Genomic DNA, 20,862 nt, shown 5'->3' on the forward strand with positions numbered 1-20,862 from the left:
GACGACATCTCCTCACTTCCTCGCCGACACTATCCCCAGCTAACTGTTGCTCGTTCACGAAAATAAGAAGCAACTTTTCGACTTCCTCGAGGATCTATGGCTTCTGCTTGGTCAACACGGTTACTCCTTTAGCAACATCACTTGCTTCGAGGGCATTCTTGTGTTTCAGAATGGTGCTGATCGTCGTTTTCGCCTCGCCATACTTCTTCGATAGCTCAGAAACACGCAAACGAGATTCGTGCTCGGCTATCAAATCCTTCTTAAAGTCGACAATTTTATGCACCACTTTCCTTTTTTCAGCACCAGCAGTTCCAAATGCCTTCTTTAGACCCATGATCGGAGGTTAATGTTGCTGAATTTGAAGATTAAAAAGTCACTACTACAGTACTGGGAAACATCTGCGAGCAGAGGAATGTGTGAGTGAACTGGTTGCGCCGCCCGCGTTACGTTTTTTCAAATTTTTTCAGAGGTGCATTCGAAAGCACAATAACATCGTTATGGGTCAGCTGGTCGGGGTGTTCGAATACAGATTTTTGTTCGAAAACCAAAGCAAAAAAATCTCAAAATTTTCGTTCGAAAACCAAGACGTTTGAAAACCGAGGTACCACTGTATTACCTAAAGTAATACTGTATTCAGTTGGTGGTGCTTTAAAATCCATAAGCTAGTGACCTACAAGGTGCCCATACAATGCCTTGGAAGGTTAAGGTCGACATTGCTCGAATTCCAACCTTTTTGTAGCCCCTTTTCCAGAACATGGATATCTGTGAGGAAGTGGTCCTTAAAGTCTTAAAAAAAAGACACATTCAACAAATGTTGTGTAATCTCCCCAGACAGATGTAGCTATCGGGCCCCATTTGAAAAATCACATGAGGTGCCATGAAATGATCAGTGTCAGCTTGCAGGCAGACAGGTCTGCTGGTGGAAAGTAAGACTCAGCCCCATTGCAAGTCTTCTTTTAATCTGTCTGTGACAATTTTCTTAGGATTTTTACCTTTGCCCCGCAGCAGAAATTTGTCTTCCAGAAATGTGAAATGCGGTTGACTTCCAGGCTATCTGCTAGCGGATAGCCAGTCGACCGATGGCAAGGTCACCTATGTCACGTGACAATAGATACTTTTCACCTGACGTCATGTTTTGTTTACCCAGCCCACTGGACGGCAAAACTACAATACATCTGGCGTGTTTTAGTGATCTTTTTGTGAATATTGGCTTGCTGATGATAAGCGTCTTACAGCCTTTTCATCATGGTATTTCATTGTGTGGCTTATGGTTGTAAGAACAGACAGAAAAGGGGTTTTGACACTCCAGGCATTGTTTACCTTTTGCTGGGCATTCAGCTAATTTACTGCGGTATCCTCCACACTTGTTACATATTTTTATCGAGGTTTTTGGCCTATCAATATGCCTACTAGCACCCGCAGTGAAACTTTGCTTTCCAGGTTTGCGGTGGAAAACGTAAACCTCTTGGCTGTCGCTAGCCGTAGCCTTTAGCTGCGCCATTGCTAACACGTGGGAGCGGGCTGTGCCGATCGCTTTCTTCGAGCGTGAGCGCCGGCCCCTGGCTGGGTAACTTTTCGCGCACACTCGGTGAGTTGATAGTTAAAAGTATGCGGTCTCTGACTATCTCATGGCTGTTTGTGTAGTTATTGTCTTTAAGCAATAGCTTGTGTTCTGTCACAAAGTGCTCACATGACTTACCTTGCGCCTTCTCTGAAACTGATATCGAGCAAATATGGGGTTTGCTTTCGGAATGAGGTAATCAAAGAATTTTTCGGAATAGGTTTTTAGCAACTTATCTTCGTCTCCGGTCAGTGTCCACGTATCCCATCCTTTTTCGCCGATCCACAGTAGGAGGAAAGTGCACTTTTCCTCTTCACCTCTGTTTTTAAGCGGTGCTGTGAACATGAGTTTGGCGTGTCGTTTGAATCTCCGCCACGCATCTGGTAGATTGGGTGAGTTGGAACACCGAACGCCTCCTGGTCGTCTTCGTTGGTTTTTTTTCTTTCCCGCCAGTCCGTAGTTATGCTTCCATCACTCTGACACCATGTTATGATATGGCTGTCGTGTTATTGAATAACGTAGACGTGAGTCCAACTACTTTTTAATGTGGTGACATTTATTTCGCTTCCCAACCTCTCTAGCTCACTTCCTTATCGTCCTGTCTCGTTGCGACCCGCTGACGTCGACACAATGCTCTCAGATTCACATGTGGCTTCTTTCTTTCTTTATTCCTCACGCCAGCACAAGTGCCTCAATCACTTCTGGTCACAGCGTTCGTATGTCAAAGGACTTTCAAGATGAAAGCTCCAACGATAACCGTAGCCAAAACATTACATTTAAACATTTATTGCTTCCTAGCCATGATATGTAGATTCAATCGGCGTGACGTCAGTGAAATGTCTTAGTGATTTTTACCGATATGTTTTTTTTAACTGGCTCTGTTAGCACGGTGCTAGCATTAGCATTAGCGCGGCGTTAGCGTCAAACTGTGTACTGTCTGTATATGTGCCTATGAAGTGACTTGTACCGGTCCGGCCCTGTTAGCGCTGCGCTAGCGTGTTACTGCCGTGTCTTAGTGATTTTTGACGGTATGTTTTTTTTTAACCGGCACTGTTAGCGTGGCGCTAGCGTTAGCGTTAAACTGTATACCGGCTTTCTTTGTAAATATCTCGTGTTTCAATGTGGGTTTCAATGTGGGCACTTACGGCTTTTACACAGCTGCGGCGCATGTACAGGATGTACCAAATGGTATTTCCTTTACAGATGTACTGGGTGAGGCTTATAAACAGGTGTGCGATGTAGGCCGGTGTATTTCATAGGAACTGTGATTGATCGCTTCCTTGCCATGATACGTATACACGATCGGCGTGACGTCAGTGAAAAGTATCTATTATGTAGATTGAAATGCAGAAAATGCAAAATTTACAAATGCTTTGCTGATGTCGCAGCAAAGTGGCACATTCTGTTTTGCCTCAATTGCTTCAAGATACGATTGTGCAGATATTTGTATCCACGCAATCAATTCTTCCCAATCAATTGATGAATCAGTTATTTTGTGCATCCCAACTGCATAAATGCACCTCACCCTTGTACCCTTCCATTCATTCAGCCAATCAAGCAACCAGCCAAGCTGTTCACAGTTTTCATTCTCACTAATGAAATTCATGTTCTCTCTCGTCTGCAGGACTGGAGTTTGCATACTCGGCTGCACCCAAATCTATGCAGAGCGCCATCATGGGGCTGTTCTTCTTTTTCTCTGGGATGGGCTCCTTTGTGGGCTCAGGTTTGTTGGCCATCGTGTCCCTCAAAGAGATCGGCTGGATGTCATCCCATAAAGATTTTGGTGAGTTAAACCTCCATCTTACTGTGGGTCCCAGATTGATTTTTTTTTTTTTTAATGTTGTTTTTTTGTTTTTGTTTTTTGTCAGTGCTTTAATGTTCCTATTTAGCTCCATGGGAGGGTCAGAATTTTAGAAATACTTCTCGGTAAGATAAAAGACCCCATTAATGAATAATGTGGTGATATGAAAACACTTAAGAAGTGGCTGTGCCGTACTGTTGTTTTCAGGGAATTATTCCTTAAAAAAATCCAAAATGTAAAACGTCGTGAGCATACCCAAGTGGGAGATTGAATCAGGAGGTGTGGGCAGCAGATTGATGGGTTCCTACCAAGAGAATGTTGCTGAACCAGATCCCTTCTCTCTGAGCATCTAAACATGTAAATAATTTACCCACAAAACTCTGATTGCTCATTAATACAGCGTGCCTTGGGTATGAGTGTGATTTTGAAGATGTCGGCACTGGAAGCCGCGTTCCACGCTTCATAAATCCACCAGTTTCTCATCTTAACTTCATTTAAGGGGCAGTTAAAGTTGAACCAGATCGCCTGAAAGACGTCTTTTGTTTTTCAAAAGCAAATCATTTGAATGGTGAGCTGAAAAAATGGAACAAAACATCCTCCTGGCCACAGATTACGAACCGCCCCGCACACACACGAAAAAGCTTTGGTATTAGGTAGAGTCAGAAATTGTAGTTTGTTTTGTGGCCGTTTTTCCACAGTTTGTTCGATGTTAGCATTTCGTCCTTTTCGCTGTCAAGGTGGAAAAGATTCAACTCATTTCCATGGCCTCAGGCATGACGGTGTTCAGTAAACAGCTTCCCGGGTGAACTGTTGTGAGTCTTACTGAGCCGCACTGGCCTAAAGATAGATGAGCAACATTAATCACAGGCCGGGGGTCTGATTACACCTCCCTGCGCGACTTCAGTAAAGCTGTCCCTTGAGCATTAACATGGAGATTGAAGTGCTAGTCCGGCAACACGCGCCTTGATTCTGTCACTCTGGCTCCACCTGCTTGTCCCAAAAAAAGTCAGCATCCCTCAGCAGTGTTGCGTTAAGACTTCCACTCTCCCGGCTTGTTGAAAAAAGCTAAAATTCCATGTTTGATGAAGTTAGCCGGTATGTTTTCAGTGAAGTCAACAGTCGTTTTTATGTTGACTTGAATTTACATTTGTAATAGTACATTCTGCTAAAAGAAGTTCAGGATGTCAACTAACAGGTTTAGGTCACAAGAAGGTAATAATTTCGATCAGGTTAATTATTCAAAGTACCGTAATTTCTGGCCCATAAGCTGCAACTTTTTTTTCCACACACTTTCAACCCTGCAGTTTATGCGGTGATGCGGCAAATTTGTGCATTTTTTTTTCCTCACGGCCGCGAGGGGGCACTCGAGCGGAAAAGATACGAGTGAGACCGGTGGAATATATGTGCCGAGGAAGTGACTTTTACGAGTATGTTATTTTTTTAACCGGCCCTGTTATCGTGGCGCTAGCATTAGCATTAAAATCTGTGTACCGTCTGTATATCTGCCCAGGAAGTGACTTTTACCGGTCCAGCCCTGCTGTGGTAGCGTGTTACTGCCGTCCGTGTCTTAGTGATTTTTACCGATATGTTTTTTTTTTAACCGACCCTGTTAGCGCGGTGCTAGCATTAGCGTTAAACTCTGTGTGCCGTCTTTCTTTGTAAATGTCTCGTGTTTCAATGGGGGTTCTCATTGTGGGGACTTGCGGCTTTTTCACAGCTGCGGCGTATGTATGTACCAAATGGTATTTCCTTTACAAATGTACTGGGTGAGGCTTATAACCAGGTGCACTATGTAGTCCGGGAATTACGGTATAGATCATATGAACTGTGATTGAATTAGACCAACTCGGGAAAAAGATCTTCAGATGACTTCATTCTAGCTGTCTTCGCTAATCTGAGTGGCATAAAATACCTATATTTTTTTTTTGATCCGAGATAAAACATTTGGAAAACAGAAAGGAAATGAGGATCCAAATGTTTAGACCAGTGTGTGATAAGAAGGTTCTATGCCTCTTTCTGATCCATTGCTGCAACAGCTGCCAGTGGTGCAGGATTGAGCTCCCAAAATGTGAACCAACGATTTAAACGAGAGGATCTAGTCATACCTCGTAAAAAAAAGAAAACAGCGATGTAATGTAATAACACTATATTCAGTATCACCAATTTATACGTAGCAGTACAGCAAGCACCCACACATTTTGCCTGCTTGCACAGCATAATGAAATCAAATAAAAAGCTGTAACAAAAAAGTCCCCAATTGCATAATAATAATGTTCACTTTTTGATTGAAACGGTCAGAGGTACTCATTCAACATCATTGTACTCAGACGTGTTCCTTGTATTTTTGGCTCATCTAACCAAAATAGTCAAGATTTCTCTCATGACTCAGCACTACAGTTCATTACCACTGTGCTGTAATCAACCAAAATCATATTCACATTCAATTAATGTCCCCCTTCATCACTGTTTTCTTTTTAATTTTCTCCTTGTCTTTTTTTTTTCTCGGGGTTGCATGTTTACTTTTGTTGGCAGTCCCAAAAATGTCCTTTTTGATTCGATGCAACATTGAGATTCATGTCCCTCCCAAGAGTTTTATGATGAGCATAAAAAAGGTTCCAAAAAATTGGATTCTGATGGAAGTGGACTTTTTATTCTTCTCTGCCAGTGCCAGTCAAAACTGAACATCATTGCCTATGTAATGCTAAAATATTTGGTAATCATTCTATTGGGCAAGTGCAGATCATTTTGTGGATGTTCAGTATGTTGTTGCAGTATATTTTCATCAGTTGACAAAGTTGGGGTGAAAACATAATTTCTGCTGGTTCAACTTTCAATGTTTATGTTTTTGTCCTTCTCACCCCACTATACGTTGTTCCCCATGTGCTCCATATTGGTCTGGAATAGGTCCAGCAGGAGGCTTTTTACATTCACAGGCATCTCTTCCTCTTCTCACAAGCGTGTCCTTCACATACAAAGCTTTTGTTTCACGAAATGTCGTTTCCTGCATTTAATTTGAAACCCTTTTATGTGGGCGCATTTAATTCCGAGTGAGCTCTTTTGTGACATCTTCTCGCAGTCCCAAGGTGGCAAATGGTCTTGCATTTGACCAGCGTTGTAGATGTCGCTTATCTAATATCAGATGTCGGGGACTTTTTAAGATGACATTCGCACTTCCCACTAGACCAGTTTCAGGGTCACATTGAGTGAAATGTCAACGTTTTAATGGAGGCCTTTGATATCACAATCGGCTAACTTGACATGGGCTGTATTTTAAACGTAATTTGAAGAGTCGTAAGAAGGCGGTTTGCACCACAGGTTATTGCGCCAAACTGTCGACTGTTAGACCGTTGTTCAAATTACGTTTTATGAGCAAGTGACTTGCAGAAAATTACCCAGTTTATAGCTGAAACAAAGATGCATTGATTTCCTCTCAAATTTAATTCTGCAGCTCAAGCTGATATTGAAGCATTTAGATTGTTGAGTCCTGACATTTCTGAGTTTGGATCGGTTGATCCATCTTCAAATGTTAAATTGATATTGATATATTTTGTCTGGATTCCCACGGTCAGGTAAATTGTCCCACATACTGTATAAGAGGCCCTCTGTGTAATCACAGACTTTTCTTTTACTTACTTGGCGAGGTAAACTGGCCCGGTCAAAGCCAAGTCTCAGTCATTTTTCAAAATACTTAGACCAGATTATTTCCCTTTACTGGGCCTGCAAATATACTGTATTTGGGCTTCCTCATAGTTTTACCAGCGATTCCACGTGTATTGTTGACTGTGAAATCGGCTGGCTGGGCACCTATGTGGCAGATTGTGGAAAAGGAACTTCTAATGTACCGTAATTTCCGGCCTATAAACTGCGACTTTTTTCACACGCTTTCAACCCTGCGGTTTATGCGGTGATGCGGCTAATTTGTTCATTCTTTTCTAACGGCCGCAAAGGGGCACTTGAGCGGAAAAGGTAAGAGTGAGAGCGGTGGAATATATGTGCCGAAGAAGTGACTTTTACCGGTCCGGCCCGGTTAGCGCTGGGCTAGCGTGTTACTACCGCGTCTCAGTGATTTTTAACGGTGTTTTTTTTTTTTTTTTACCAGTCCTGTTAGCGCAGCGCTGGTGTTAGCATTAATGCCACATTAGCGCGCTGCTAGCCTTACCGCAGCGCTCGCGCAGCGGCACAAGCATTAGCGTTAGCGCAGCGGCGCTAGCACTAAACTCTCTGTGTACTGTCTTTCTTTGTAAATATCTTGTGTTTTAATGTGGGTTTCAATGTTGGCACTTACGGCTTTTACACAACTTTGGCATATGTATGTACCAAATGGTATTTCCTTTACAAATGTACTGGGTGGGCGGCACGGTGGATCAGCTGGTAAAGCATTGGCCTTGCAGTTCTGAGGTCCCAGACCCGCTTGTGTGGAGTTTGCATGTTCTCCCCGTGCCTGCGTGGCTTTTCTCCGGGCACTCCGGTTTCCTCCCACATCCCAAAAACATTCAACATTAATTGGACACTAAATTGCCCCTAGGTGTGATTGTGAGTGCAACTGTTGTTTGTCTCCATGTGGCCTGCAATTGGCTGGCAACCAGTTCAGGGTGTACCCCGCCTCCTGCCCGTTGACAGCTGGGATAGGCTACGGCACTCCCCGTGACCCTCGTGAGGATAAGCGGCAAAGAAAATGGATGGATGTACTGGGTGAGGTTTATAACCAGGTGTGCTCTGTAGGCTGGGAATTATTGTAGTTGACATAAGACGAAATTTGATTTTGGAGTATGAATGTGTACCTTGGAGTGTAATCCTTGGAGAATTCAAACCTCTCTTGAAGACATTAAAATATTGTGATTTGTTATATGGTTTGTTCTAAATTTGCTCCATGGGAAACGAGCCTGGGAAAACCGGATTGCTGACTGGTTTGATAACAAGGTTGAAGTCAAACTTGCTCAAATTTCATATTCCTTATGGCTAGTGTCTTCAGACAAAAGATAAATACACATATGTCGTTGATTTATACAAATATGACGTGAGAACACAGAAACAACCCGTTTTGCCAAAAGAAGAAGTACCGGTAAGTAGGTTGGGCATACATTCGATCAGCATTTACCAACAGAGGTGTTTTTTTCTTTTCGTTACTTGAGTCTGCAAATTTGTTTATAAAGTTGATTAATTTAGGCTGTGGCAGTTTGACTATGATTTCATCACCTGATAAATTCAATTATTGAATGATTATCCAAGTATCTCTCTCAGCAAATGCACCACCACATTTTCCTCCACCTCCAGCAACTTTGTTTTACACCTTATAAATTATTCACGAATCTTTTTGAGATTTTGGTCCACCTGTCACAGTCTAAACATTTGACCAGATTAAGATGATCGCAGAATAAATATGGCCAGTGGCAGATTTTTGTCTCTACCTCTTATCTTTTAGTAATGATGTGCAACAACACCGCAGTCGTTCACCAGCGCTCTTTTAACGATCAAATATTTCACACTGTTGACGGTCCATCGATAGGAGCATCAGTTGTGTATGTTACATCCTGTCATCCCGGTGATTCTTTCTTCCACAGAATGTCTAATTATCTACTCGGGTATGCGTTGGTAAAACAACCTTTGCGCAATCACATTGCGATGTTGTGACGCTTCGTTGAGCCCGACTGATCACGCACGACTTGACGATCTCGTTTCATATGTGTTATCCCTGTAGTTTGATCCGCAGGATAGATCCGGCTGTTAAATCATGTACAAGAACATGAAGGTTTTGTGTTAGCACAGAATATCTTCTGCCACCGTTGCCTTCAAAGAGGAAAAGTGAACATTTTTAGGCTATGCCTGCTGTGTGATCAGAATGGCTGTTTCAAATGTACACGCTACGGATTTTAGGGCATGCAGTCATCCGTCGCAATATTAAGGCTCACTTTTTGCAGCTTCTCTTGATTTTTTTTTTTTTTTTGTTTTGTTTTATTTTAATCATACTTCTGTGATTACGTTTCTAAACTGGTTACCACAGATTCTCATGGCAATAAGCCCGAACCAGGAGCAAAACTGGATAAAATAAAATGTACAAAGTTTGTACATATGCCTATATACAGTATTTTCCACACTATAAGGCACACCTTCAATGAATGGCCGATTTTAAAACTTGTTTCCATGTATAAGGCGCACCGAATTATAAGGTGCATAGAATAGACGACATAGTAGAGGCTGGGGTTACGTTATACATCCGTTAGATGGAGCTGCACTAAAGGCTCAATATTGATCCACATATAAGGCGCACCTTATGATATGGCACTCTGTCTCCTTTTGAGAAAATTAAAGGGTTTTGGGTGCGCCTTATAGTGCGGAAAATCCGGTCATAAGTACCTTGTATCCGCCTATAGTATCCAGATATCTCACTAACAAGTCCTCCTTGTAGTTTTCTGCATGAGAAAATAAAACTAGCAGTCATTTCCAGTAAAATCAATTACTTAGTACAATTCCACTGCAATATGCTGCCAATTCTCTGCCTCGAGTTTGTTGTCACATCCTGCTGGGCCAATTAGTAATATATACAGTAGATTATCATCGGGTTTGACCCTAGCCCCGCCTGTGTGGAGTTTGCATGTTCTCCCCGTGCCTTCGTGGGTTTCCTCCGGGCGCTCCCGTTTCCTCGCACATCTCAAAAACATGCAACATTAATTGGATACTCTAAATTGCCCCTAGGTGTGATTGTGAGTGCGGCTGTTTGTCTCCATGTACCCTGCGATTGGCTGGCGACCAGTTCAGGTTGTACCCCGCCTCTTGCCCGTTGACAGCTGGGATAGGCTCCAGCACTCCCTGCGACCCTCGTGAGGATAACCAGCAAAGAAAATGGATGGATGGATGGATGGATGGAAGGACTAGTCATTTTAAACAGCATACAGTCCCTGAAGTCTTGACACCCTTTGGATTTACCGCTCTAATGGGTCTTCTAAATGCTAGACACACTAGTTGCACAACTGGGAGTTAAAAAAAAAAAAAATGTCCGTCTGCTGTCATACTCAACATGTGTGTCATACTCGGGCGGCTCCAACTACCGGGGACAAATTCCTTGTGCATTGTTCACATATTTGGCCAACATAGCTGATTCTTATAAGTAAACTAAATGTTCTTGGAGCGCTCCTTTTTTCATCGTTTTGGTGCGACGTCAGCGATGGAGCAAGGAGCCAAATTCAGTGCTTGGCTGGTGTGGACAGAGGATCGTACCAAAACAGAAAGTGGAAGCCATTACTCATATTTTATATAATCGACACTTTCAGGCAGAATCCCCTCACTTCCAAAAGGCGGACTACGCCCCGAACTGGTCGGCAGTCAGTCGCAGGGCACATATCGACATCAGATTATCAAATTGGTCAAAACTGGTTAAAAAGGGTATATGTAAACAGTTTTATTTTAATAACATAGCCAAAAGATCATTTTCGAGTCCTCTTTCGTCGCATTAGCCTACGCAGACGTTGCACCCATGTTTCACTGCCGCCAAGCTTGAGTGTCTTCCGGCAACTTTATGTGCAGTGACAGCTCAAGTTGGAGAAGCTAATAGGCGCTTTGTGGGGAACATGTCGCTCCGGGGGCTTTGCGTTGACAATAATGCGGTCCAGAAGCATATACTTTATGTACTATATCTACTCACAGGAGAAACTGTGACTTCAGTGCAGCTTGTTCGACGAACGAAACATTTGTTATTGAATATGCTGCAGTTGGGTAGTCTATCGAAGCCACTGCTCTGCCCGAGATGACCGTCAAGGAAATAAACTTTTTAGTTTTTTCCTCTTTGATTATTATTTATTGCCTTTTTTTCCCTTCTTCCTAACCCAAAATCCAGGAGAGAAGGAGTAAATGCATCTTGGGTTTGACATACAATGCAGTATAAAAGAGGTTTGACCCCTCAGTGTACCTTGACCTTACAAGGACAAGCGGAGCACCAGTGCTGGGGTTTGCCGGGTTTCAGGTGCTGACGTTTCCACTCCTGCGAACGCTTCTTGGGACGCATTTAAGAGATGGAGGTTTTTTAGATTTTAGAGCAAAGCAATTATTGTTCACATTTTCCAAAATGTCACATTTAATTGGGCTCTTTTTGCGATGCAGTTTGGAGTGCCTCAGTCTAATTTAGAAGCTATATTAAAAAAAAAAAAAGTGAATCACATTTAAGGAAAGGGGACATTTGATGTACGATATGATTTTTTTTTTAATTGCTGTTATAATACATAACTTCATATAGTTGCCTGTGGTTGGCCAGGACTGACGAGCCGGATGATCCCGAGGACTGATAAACGGTCGCCTCTAGATTGTGCCACTGACCACCATCAAAAGTCTTCCATTCTCCCATCATATAAAATATTGCTCCCATATTTGATGGTTCATACTTTCATTGTGCATGGTTGTTTTTAAAAAAAATCTATTTCTCGCAGTTGAGTTTGAAAAGAGAAGGCAGTTTATTTTGTCGCGTCCCATTCCCTTGGGAAAACGAGTTTTTCCTTTTAATAGGTATCAAAGCGTGTTTTCAAATTACAGGTCACAGCGATCTGTAACTTCTGATTCTTCAGTCATCGCTTTGTTGTCGTGACGCCCAGCGATCAACCATATTTGATTTTGAAACGTAAGAAGCTGGCTTGCCAAGCGGGGCCTCCTGACATTCTCGTCGTTGCCGAGACTCGCGCGTCATGACTGAACGTTATCCGTCGAAAACATGAAAAAAACGGCGGTCACTCAATACGTCTGCAGTATTCTTTTACGGAACGCGCCAGGCGGCCTTTTTTGTTCTTCACAATTTGCTCGTGTCATTTTGTCACCTGCCTGTTTTGAACTGGCCTCTTGTTTGTCTCCCTCTCCATCCGTCTAGGAAACATCAACGATTGCTCGCTGCACTACTACTTCTTCCTCCTGGCCGGGATTCAGGGCGTCACCCTTCTCATCTTCCTGATCGTGACCGTGAAATACGACAAGCAGAGAGGCCGAGCAGGAAGCCGAAGGCAAAGACTCATCTCGTCCTGACCCGAACACGTGAATCCGTATGGCTCACATCTTACCTGGCCGTGTCCAGTCCGATCCAAACGCTGCCTACTAATCGAATCCTTCAGTTCTCCACTCACTGGAATCAATACGTTTATGCTATGGTACGTTTTAAGGGGCTCCGTTTTCCTTTAAAAAAAAAAGAAAAAAAAAATTATTTGACTGTGTGGCATGATAGGCTTAACTGCAAAAAGTGTGTTTACTCTCTTTCATTTGCACTTGACCTGCAATGGTGCCAGAAGATTTGAAGGTTTGAAAAAGTCTACACACCCTTGTTCAAATGCAGGTTTTTGTGATATTAATTTTAATATAACAATTAAAAAAGAGACCAAGTTGTAATTTTAAACTTTTCCACTATTGTGAATTGTAAACCCCGATTTAAAAAAAAAAAAAATGATGAAGTAAACAAAAAACATATTAGAGTTGGACAATTCACACAGTTTTATAACTTGGGATGTGGCTGCGTTCTGATTTAATATTCAGAATTGAGATAAGTGGGAGTTTGCACACATCTGCCGTCATTTAAAGTGCCTCTGACAAAACCAATTCAAGTTCAGTTGTTCTAGTAGGCTTTTACTGACATTTTAGTAGTCTCATCTTAACAGCATGCTTGCAGAAAGCTTCTACAACAATCATTATGCAAAGATATCAGTGAGAAAAATAGTACAAAATAATTTCCAAGGGATTAAATAAAAGTTATTATCAAGTGGGAAACAAAATATGGCACAAAACTGCCAACAGGCCGACAAAAAAGTTCACGCTGCAGGAATTTCTGGCAAGTACTGGACGTTTAGTACATATGACAGCAATATCCTGACTTCTTCCTATGTCTGGGGTTAGAATGAAAAAGGAGAAGTCTCATTTTACAAAGGAAAAAAAAACCTACTCTTCTAAACGCTTTGCGGAAAAATGTGTTATCGTCCAACGAAACCAAGGTTGAAGAATGCACCTTGGGATCATGCTTTGAGCCAGTTTTTCTTCACCTGGAGATGGGGTCTTTGTCAAGATGGAGGGAATTATGAACACTTCCAAATTTCAGTCAGTGTATGCAAAAAACCTTCAGCCTTATGCTACAAAGCAAAAAAAAATGTCAGGGAGAGCCTACTAGAACAGCAAAACATAATTTGAGATGAGTGTTGACTGCCATTTAATGTAAAAAGTTCAGAGAAACAGACACAGGCCCACGTACAAAGGGGTGTGCACACTTTTGCAACCCTATTATCTTTATTTTTACTTTCCCTCTTTTCAATGTATTGAATACAGGTTAATGGTCACATCAATGGTGAGAGAAAGTATTGAAATGAGTTATTTTTCTCTCATTTTAATAGATTCCAAAAATCTGGCATTTGAACAAGATGTTTAGACTTTTTAAATCCACTCAATATTGTGAAAACGTTTTTTTTTTAAATTGTCGTTCTTAATATGCAGTATGGGTGCGCTATTTTTCTAACCACCTTCACTCCTGATCTTGGTGTGAAACATCAGTATTTAGTCATATCCTTCAACTAATTTATAAGCATTTTATGGACACTTTTCTTTTGAAGGGCCATTGGGAGCGAGTGTCAGTTTCCCCTCATTAATATGAAATTTCTCCAATGCAGTTGCAATTTAAATAGGAATTTGAAAATGTTTGCATTATTATTGACCGCAGTCGCTTATACATTTGAATATATTTGACTTATTTAAATCCACGGATTATACCGAAAACATGTTGAATGAAGCCTTAATGAAGATTCTTTTATTTTATTTTTTTTTTTGGGGGGGGGGGCGCGAATCTGCAATATTCAGGTCAGTTTCATTAACAAAGTTGGAAATATAACTGGAACTAAACTATCAGTGGTCAGAAAGATAAACTGTAATGGAAAATTTGTTCAGCAAATTTATCCACAAGCATAGACTGTTTTTATTCAATTTTTATACAGTATATATATATATATATTATTACACACCATAATTCCCGGCCTACAGAGCGCACCTGGTTATAAGCGCTTTCTGTGTACCGGGGCTTATAACCAGGTATGCTGACCAGCGCCCCAAAACCGCATAAACCGCAGGGTTGAAAGCGTGTGAAAGAAGTCGCGACTTGTAGGCCGGAAATTATGGTGTGTGTGTGTGTGTGTGTGTGTGTGTGTTGTGTGTGTGTGTGTGTGTGTGTGTGTGTGTGTGTGTGTGTGTGTATATATATATATATATATATATATATATATATAATTATTAGGACTGTTCTCTGCCATTTTAGTGTTAGACTTGTTGTCAAAATTCCATTTGAATTTATGTCAAACTTTCTCCAAAATTTGAAATGTTCACTGCGTCTTTGTGCATTTAAAGGTGCCTTTTGACTTTTTTTGTATATTTTACCATTGACAGTAGCACTGTTGAGTTACATTTGTGAAACTTATCTTGGCCTTTAGGATCCTATTTGTATGCGTTTTTTGATCCATGAAACAAATGATCCTTATTTTAGGAGTCTAGTTTCAATTTTCCATTTTTTGCAGAATCGAGCGGTATCTTTGTACATTAAAAGATTTCAAATTCTGAACGATTCGTTTTCTCTAATTGGCACTTCCGTACGTGCGAGTGACAAAAACTGACACATTTCAGTTCTTGTTTATGATTGTTTAAAATTTGTCTGGCCGCCAGACTGTTTTTCCAGGAGCAAATGCTAACTCGAGCAGGTTTCAGGAGGCCGCGGCAGGCACGAGGCTTGATTGGCCTCACGGTGAACTCAAAGTGGAGTAACACAACTATTTATACAACAAAAGTATCCCCCTAGGCAGGCGCGGGCTTGGCTGAAGTTGCGACCTCACCAATTTATATCAAGCCTCGCTTTATGCTTTATGCTCGACTCTGGAATGAAAACTTCCTGAATTTCCCGGATACAAATTGAGATGAATGAGTCATCATTGTTGACTGCTCGGAGTGAAGCGTTTCCCCGCTGAAATAATACGCCCAATCAGTCGCTGCGAATGAGCAGACGGCGGCCTGATGTTTCGAAGTAACGCGATGCCCCCGGCTCACAACTCGGGTGTGACGCGGTGTTTCTCGCGTTGAGAGGAATATCGGTCACGTCGATGCGGGCATATGGGCCCCTCGCATCGCTTCAGTTATTCTTAGTGCGTGTCTTGCCCTCATCGTCAGTGATTCCTAACCTTTATTGAGCTGAGACACACATCTTACATTCACAAAAAGAGACACTCAAGTCAATTATACACTTTGCGCCAGAAAGAAGACAGTTTACTGTAATTTCGGGCCTACAGAGCGCACCTGATTATAAGCCTCACCCATTACATTTGTAAAGGAAATACCATTTGGTACATACATAAGCCGCACCTGTGTATAAGCCGCTAGTGCCCACATTGAAACGAGATATTTACAAAGAAAGACAGTACACAACATTTTTCAAAGTTTTAATACCTTAGCTTCGCTTAACATATCGTAACATGCTAGCACTAACAGGGCTGGTTTAAAAAAAAAAAAAACATACCTAAATCACAGATGCGGGAGTAACACAGCAGAAACACGGTAAACAGCGCTAACAGCCGTTTAAAAAAAAAAAACACACCTAAATAACTGAGATGCGGGAGTAAGAAATGTGCAGAAACACACTAGCACTGCACTTAGTGGGCTGGTTAAAAAAACCTACTGGTAAAAATCACTGAGACGTGGCAGTAACACAGTTGCAACACGGTAGCACAGCGCTAACAGCCGGTTTTAAAAAAACATCCCTAAATCACTGAGATGCGGCAGTAACACAGTGAAACACGATGGCGCGGCGCTAACAGGGCCGGTTAAAAAAAACATACTGGTAAAAATCATTGAGACGCGGTAGTAACAAAGCAGCAACATGCTAGCGCAGCGCTAACAGGGCCGGTTAAAGAAAAAAAAAACATACCGGTAAAAAAATTACTGAGACACGGCAGCAACACGCTAGCACAGTGCTAACGCTAGCAGCGCCAACAGAGCCATTTAAAAAAAAAAATCAGTAAAAGTCACTTCCTCGGCACATATATTCCACCGGTCTCACTCTTACCTTTTTCGCTTGAGTGCCCCCTTGTGGCTGTTAGAAAAAGTGCACAAATGAACCTCATCACCGCGTAAGGCGCAGGATTGAAAACGTGTGGAAAAAAATGTCACGGCTTATGGGCCGGAAATTTACGTTATGTAATCTTTACGTGCGGCTGCCATAGATAGATGAACAAAGGCACAATATTTTGATCAATCGAGTGGAATTTCCCACGGCCCAGCAGAGCAGCTCTCACGGCACACTGGTTGGGAATCACTGCTCTAGATGACGTTCATGCGCTACGTCGGCTTTTAATTGAATTAGTGAGTCTCACCTGCCGAACGAGCGGCGGCAGATGCCGCTGACAACGGGTCGTTCGGTAATTGGGGGATTAGTGGGCACCGGCTGCGCGATAATTAAGATGAACTACCGCAGACGTAATGTTTAAGAATACGTCACCGTTGTGGCCGCTAATCGCTCCCGTTTGCGGAGGCTCGATTAATCAGATCAGTTAGCAGAACTGTCTTTCTCGAAGAGTTGTCCTGAAGGCGGAGACTAATCTTTGTCGAGGTTGCGTCATTGTACAAACATCCATCCATTTTCTTAGCCACTTATCCTCACGAGGGTCGCGGGGAGTGCTGGAGCCTATCCCAGCTCTCAACGGACAGGAGGCGGGGCACACCCTGAACTGGTTGCCAGCCAATCGCAGCGCACAATTGGTTAGTGCGTGAGCCTCACAGTTCCCCCAGATTGGGGTTCAAATCCCAGCCTCGACTGTGCGGAGTTTGCATGTTCTCACCGGGCCTGCGTGGCTTTTCTCCGGGGACTCCGGTTTCCTTCCACATCCCAAGAAGATTCATTGGGGACTCTAAATTGCCCATAGGTGTGATTGTGAATGCGATTGGTTGTCTGTTTCTATGTGCCTTGCATATTCAACGTGTACCCCCCGCCTCCAGCCCGTAGTTAACTTGGATAGCCTCCACCACTCCCGCGACCCTTGTGAGGATAAGCGGCTCAGATGACGGATGGATGACTTCCGGTGGAAAAACGCCCCTCTCGTGCTTCGTGTTCGCTCGCAGTTGATGCATGTTGCGTCAGAAGTGTGGACGGGAGAATACGGGCCTGTACGTACCCCGCATCTCACTCCGTCTTACCCGCGACCCTGTTGAGGATAAGCGGCATCCTAATCACATTTTATAGGATGCCTTCGTGTGGAAGAATATTTTGCAGGTCCAGTTTTACAGCACAGTTTTCACAGTGGAACTAGATTTGCATACGAAGGTACAGGTATCAGGATAAACATGTCACCCTCTTAGCAAAATTCTACCAGGTGACTCGGTAGGCCTGACATTGCGTTCCGGCAGGCGGCAAATAACCCCGGTTTGTTTTGGGTGTTATTTTTACTGCACGCACAGAGCCCGACCGTACTGCAGGACTGAGAGCGACGTGGTGGATGGGGTCCCGGCCTCGGCTGCGAGAAGGAGTCGGACAGCAAATGGAATTGTGTTTTGGCCTTTGGCTTTCAGACTCAGGCCTGATATTTCTTCCATCGCGACCGCGGTTGTGCGTCTCAACTAGTCAGCAGGAAAAGTTTGCTCTTCACTGGAAGTGTTTTCCTTGTCTGATGCTACAGTACATCGCAGTCTTTTTCGGATAATACCGTCTTGTTCAATCCAGTCCTGCTGAGCCGTATAATTAAACGCATTGCAGATCTTTGGTCTGTTTAGTAGATCTTCATTTGAGGCCTGAAGGTGAAATTCCGTACCGTTCCATGCTCATTGCCGTGCGATCATTTCGGTCTGGTTTTCCAACAGATAGTAGTCAGTTTCACATTCAAGCTCACTGATGCTTCAGTGGTACACTCACCAGGCAGCACGGGTTCGATTCCCACTCAGTGAAGGTGTGTGTGTATGTGCCCTGTGACTGTCATGGGCATGGTCTGGCCACTGCCGTGGACGGCGCTTCCTGTGAGGGGCGCCGCCAGGCCACTGCTCTGGGTGGTGCCACCTCGGACAGTTGTCACATTTGGGACCCAAGTACTTAAGTGGTAAATGTCTCATTGGCATTTGCCAGTTTGTTACTCATGCTTCACTGTATTCTGGGACACTCCGGTACTGTGGGTAAGTAAGTGTAGAGCAATCCCTTGTCACTTTGCCTCATTGTCATTGGACCCTGTTTATGTTTCAGGACCTTGCCACTAGCCTAGCGTTTTTGTGCTTCTACTTGTGTTGGATGGCCCTTTTTGGTATTGACCTGCTTTTGGAATAAAACCACTCTGAACATTATGCCTTTGTCTGGAAGTCCTGCATTTGGGTCCGCCCCCTTGCCGCTGGGTTATTACAGTGATTGACTGGCGTCCAATTCAGGGTTTGGTCAGCCGGGATAGGCTCCAGGCCTCCGCATCCCTACCCGATTAGCGCCGTTCAAAATGGATGGATGGATGTTCCACATCTTTTGAAGTAACTAGGGGTGAGAATCAGTACTTCTAAATCTGAAAGCATGGTCCTAAATCGGAAAAGGGTGGCGTGCCCTCTCCAGGTCGGGGATGGGATCCTAACTCAAGTGGAGGAGTTTAAGTATCCTGAGATCTTGTTCACAACCAAGGGAAGAATGGAACGTGAGAAGTCTGGGCGTCCCCGCTAAAGCTACCGACCAAGCGACCCGATGTTGAATAAGCGCCAGTGGTTGGACGGATGTTTCACACAAGAGAAACAAACAAGAATGTTAGAAAGAACTACTTACTGTGTTTTTATTATTTTATTCAGATGCATTGAAAAGTAAAGAGCATGATGCAGATATCTTGTTTTATTATTTTTAATCACATCTTGCAGGGTAGAAGATAATATTTAGGAATACAATGGGGATGGCAACCGGACCAGGCAACTGATAGCAAAAATCCCTTGATACCCATTTTAATAGTTTTGGAATTTATAAACCCCAAAATCTCAAATAACCGCCAAAAAAACATTTCAGTTATTGGCTCCTAACATAAGAGAAGAAAACAAACAAATAAGAGGCTGCTCGGGTGTTGACGGGGTGGTCCGCTATTATCGATCGACAGCGTGGTGACTGCGCATTCGTCTCGAAGTTCTGAAGTTGAGGGTTCAGACGTGGGTCTTGCTTTGTGGACCTGGCATGATCTCTCGTCTGTTCGTGTGCCATTTAGTTTCAAAAGGCGCATTTCAAATATGCAGTTTCGCTTGAGTGAAGATTGTAACCCGTACTTAGGTGTGAACGTTTTTTGCTTTACGTTTGTAGTTTAGGAGATCTGTGATTGGCTGAGATCCCGTCCAGGGTTTGCCCCGCCTCATCTTGAATTCAGTAGGGATTGGCTGCAGCTCCTCCGTGACCTTTTAAGGGGAAATTCAGTGGTTTGCATTAACAATGTATCCAATCGGTCATGCAATATGTACTCTATCTTGACAATGTGATGTTAAATCCTCTCTCTTTTAATAGTGCTTTGAGAAAATTTTCATCGACAATTAAGAATTTTCAGGGGTGCTGCCATTTTCACGAGTCACATGACTTACTTGCGCAGATGTAACGTGTACCGTGCCACAACAAAGGCTCGATTACATGGGACAACATTAATGCCCAGCGCTGATTTCTCGGATTTATCGTCATCCGATAGCTGTATCGGTTGATCGGGAAGACGGAGGAGTACTTCAATACAGCTCCCCAGCCCAGCGAGCTCGTCAGACTGCGTCATTCCGCCCGAAGAACCATCTGAATATTCAACATCATTTACAGCCGAGCGACAGAGCTCGTCCGCGGGGAGCGAGCTGACGGCTCCGCCGTTCGACGGCATTTTTTTTACAGCCACAGGTTCAAATCTGTATGGAAGTATTCATTCCAGATCAACCAAGCGGCAGAGAGCCGCTCACGGATTTGTATGGAAGTATTCCTCCGTCTTTCCGATCAACCAAATGGCCGAGCCGCTCACGGCTGTGTATGGAAGTATTCCTCCGCCTTCCCGATCAACCAAATGGCCGAGCCGCTCACGGCTTTGTATGGAAGTATTCCTCCGTCTTTCCGATCAACCAAATGGCCGAGCCGCTCACGGCTGTGTATGGAAGTATTTCTCCGCTTTCCCGATCAACCAAATGGCCAAGCCGCTCACGGCTGTGTATGGAAGTATTCCTCCCTCTTCCCGATCAACCGAGTGGCTGAGCCGCTCACGGCTCCGTATGGAAGTATTCCTCCGTCTTCCCGATCAACCGATACTGCTATTTCTTCATCAGATGAGGATGAATCCGAGAAATCAGCGCTGAACATGAATGGTGTCCCGTGTAATCGAGCGTTTGGAACGGCACGTAACACGTCACATCCGCGCGAGTAGGTCATGTGACTCGCGAAAATGGCAGCGCCCCTGAAAATTCGTAATTGGCGATTAAAAATCTTCTCAAAACACTATTAAATGAGAGAGGATTTAACATCATATTGTCAAAATAGGGTCCATATTACATGACCTATTGGATT

At 43.3% G+C, this 20,862-nt stretch overlaps 1 protein-coding gene across 1 annotated transcript in view; it reads left to right on the forward strand.

Moving 5' to 3' along the window:
- The window catches only part of slc15a4 (solute carrier family 15 member 4), a 29,435-nt gene extending 14,538 nt beyond the window's left edge, over positions 1-14,897 (forward strand). Inside the window, exons 8-9 of the mRNA XM_061816115.1 lie at positions 3,186-3,344; positions 12,211-14,897. Of these exons, the coding sequence (XP_061672099.1) occupies positions 3,186-3,344; positions 12,211-12,362 (311 nt within the window). The 3' untranslated portion in view covers positions 12,363-14,897. The remainder of the gene's footprint in view (positions 1-3,185; positions 3,345-12,210) is intronic.
- The last annotated feature ends 5,965 nt before the right edge of the window (positions 14,898-20,862 follow it).

Source organism: Syngnathoides biaculeatus, chromosome 4 (genome assembly GCF_019802595.1).
Source record: "Syngnathoides biaculeatus isolate LvHL_M chromosome 4, ASM1980259v1, whole genome shotgun sequence".
Taxonomy (NCBI): domain Eukaryota; kingdom Metazoa; phylum Chordata; class Actinopteri; order Syngnathiformes; family Syngnathidae; genus Syngnathoides; species Syngnathoides biaculeatus.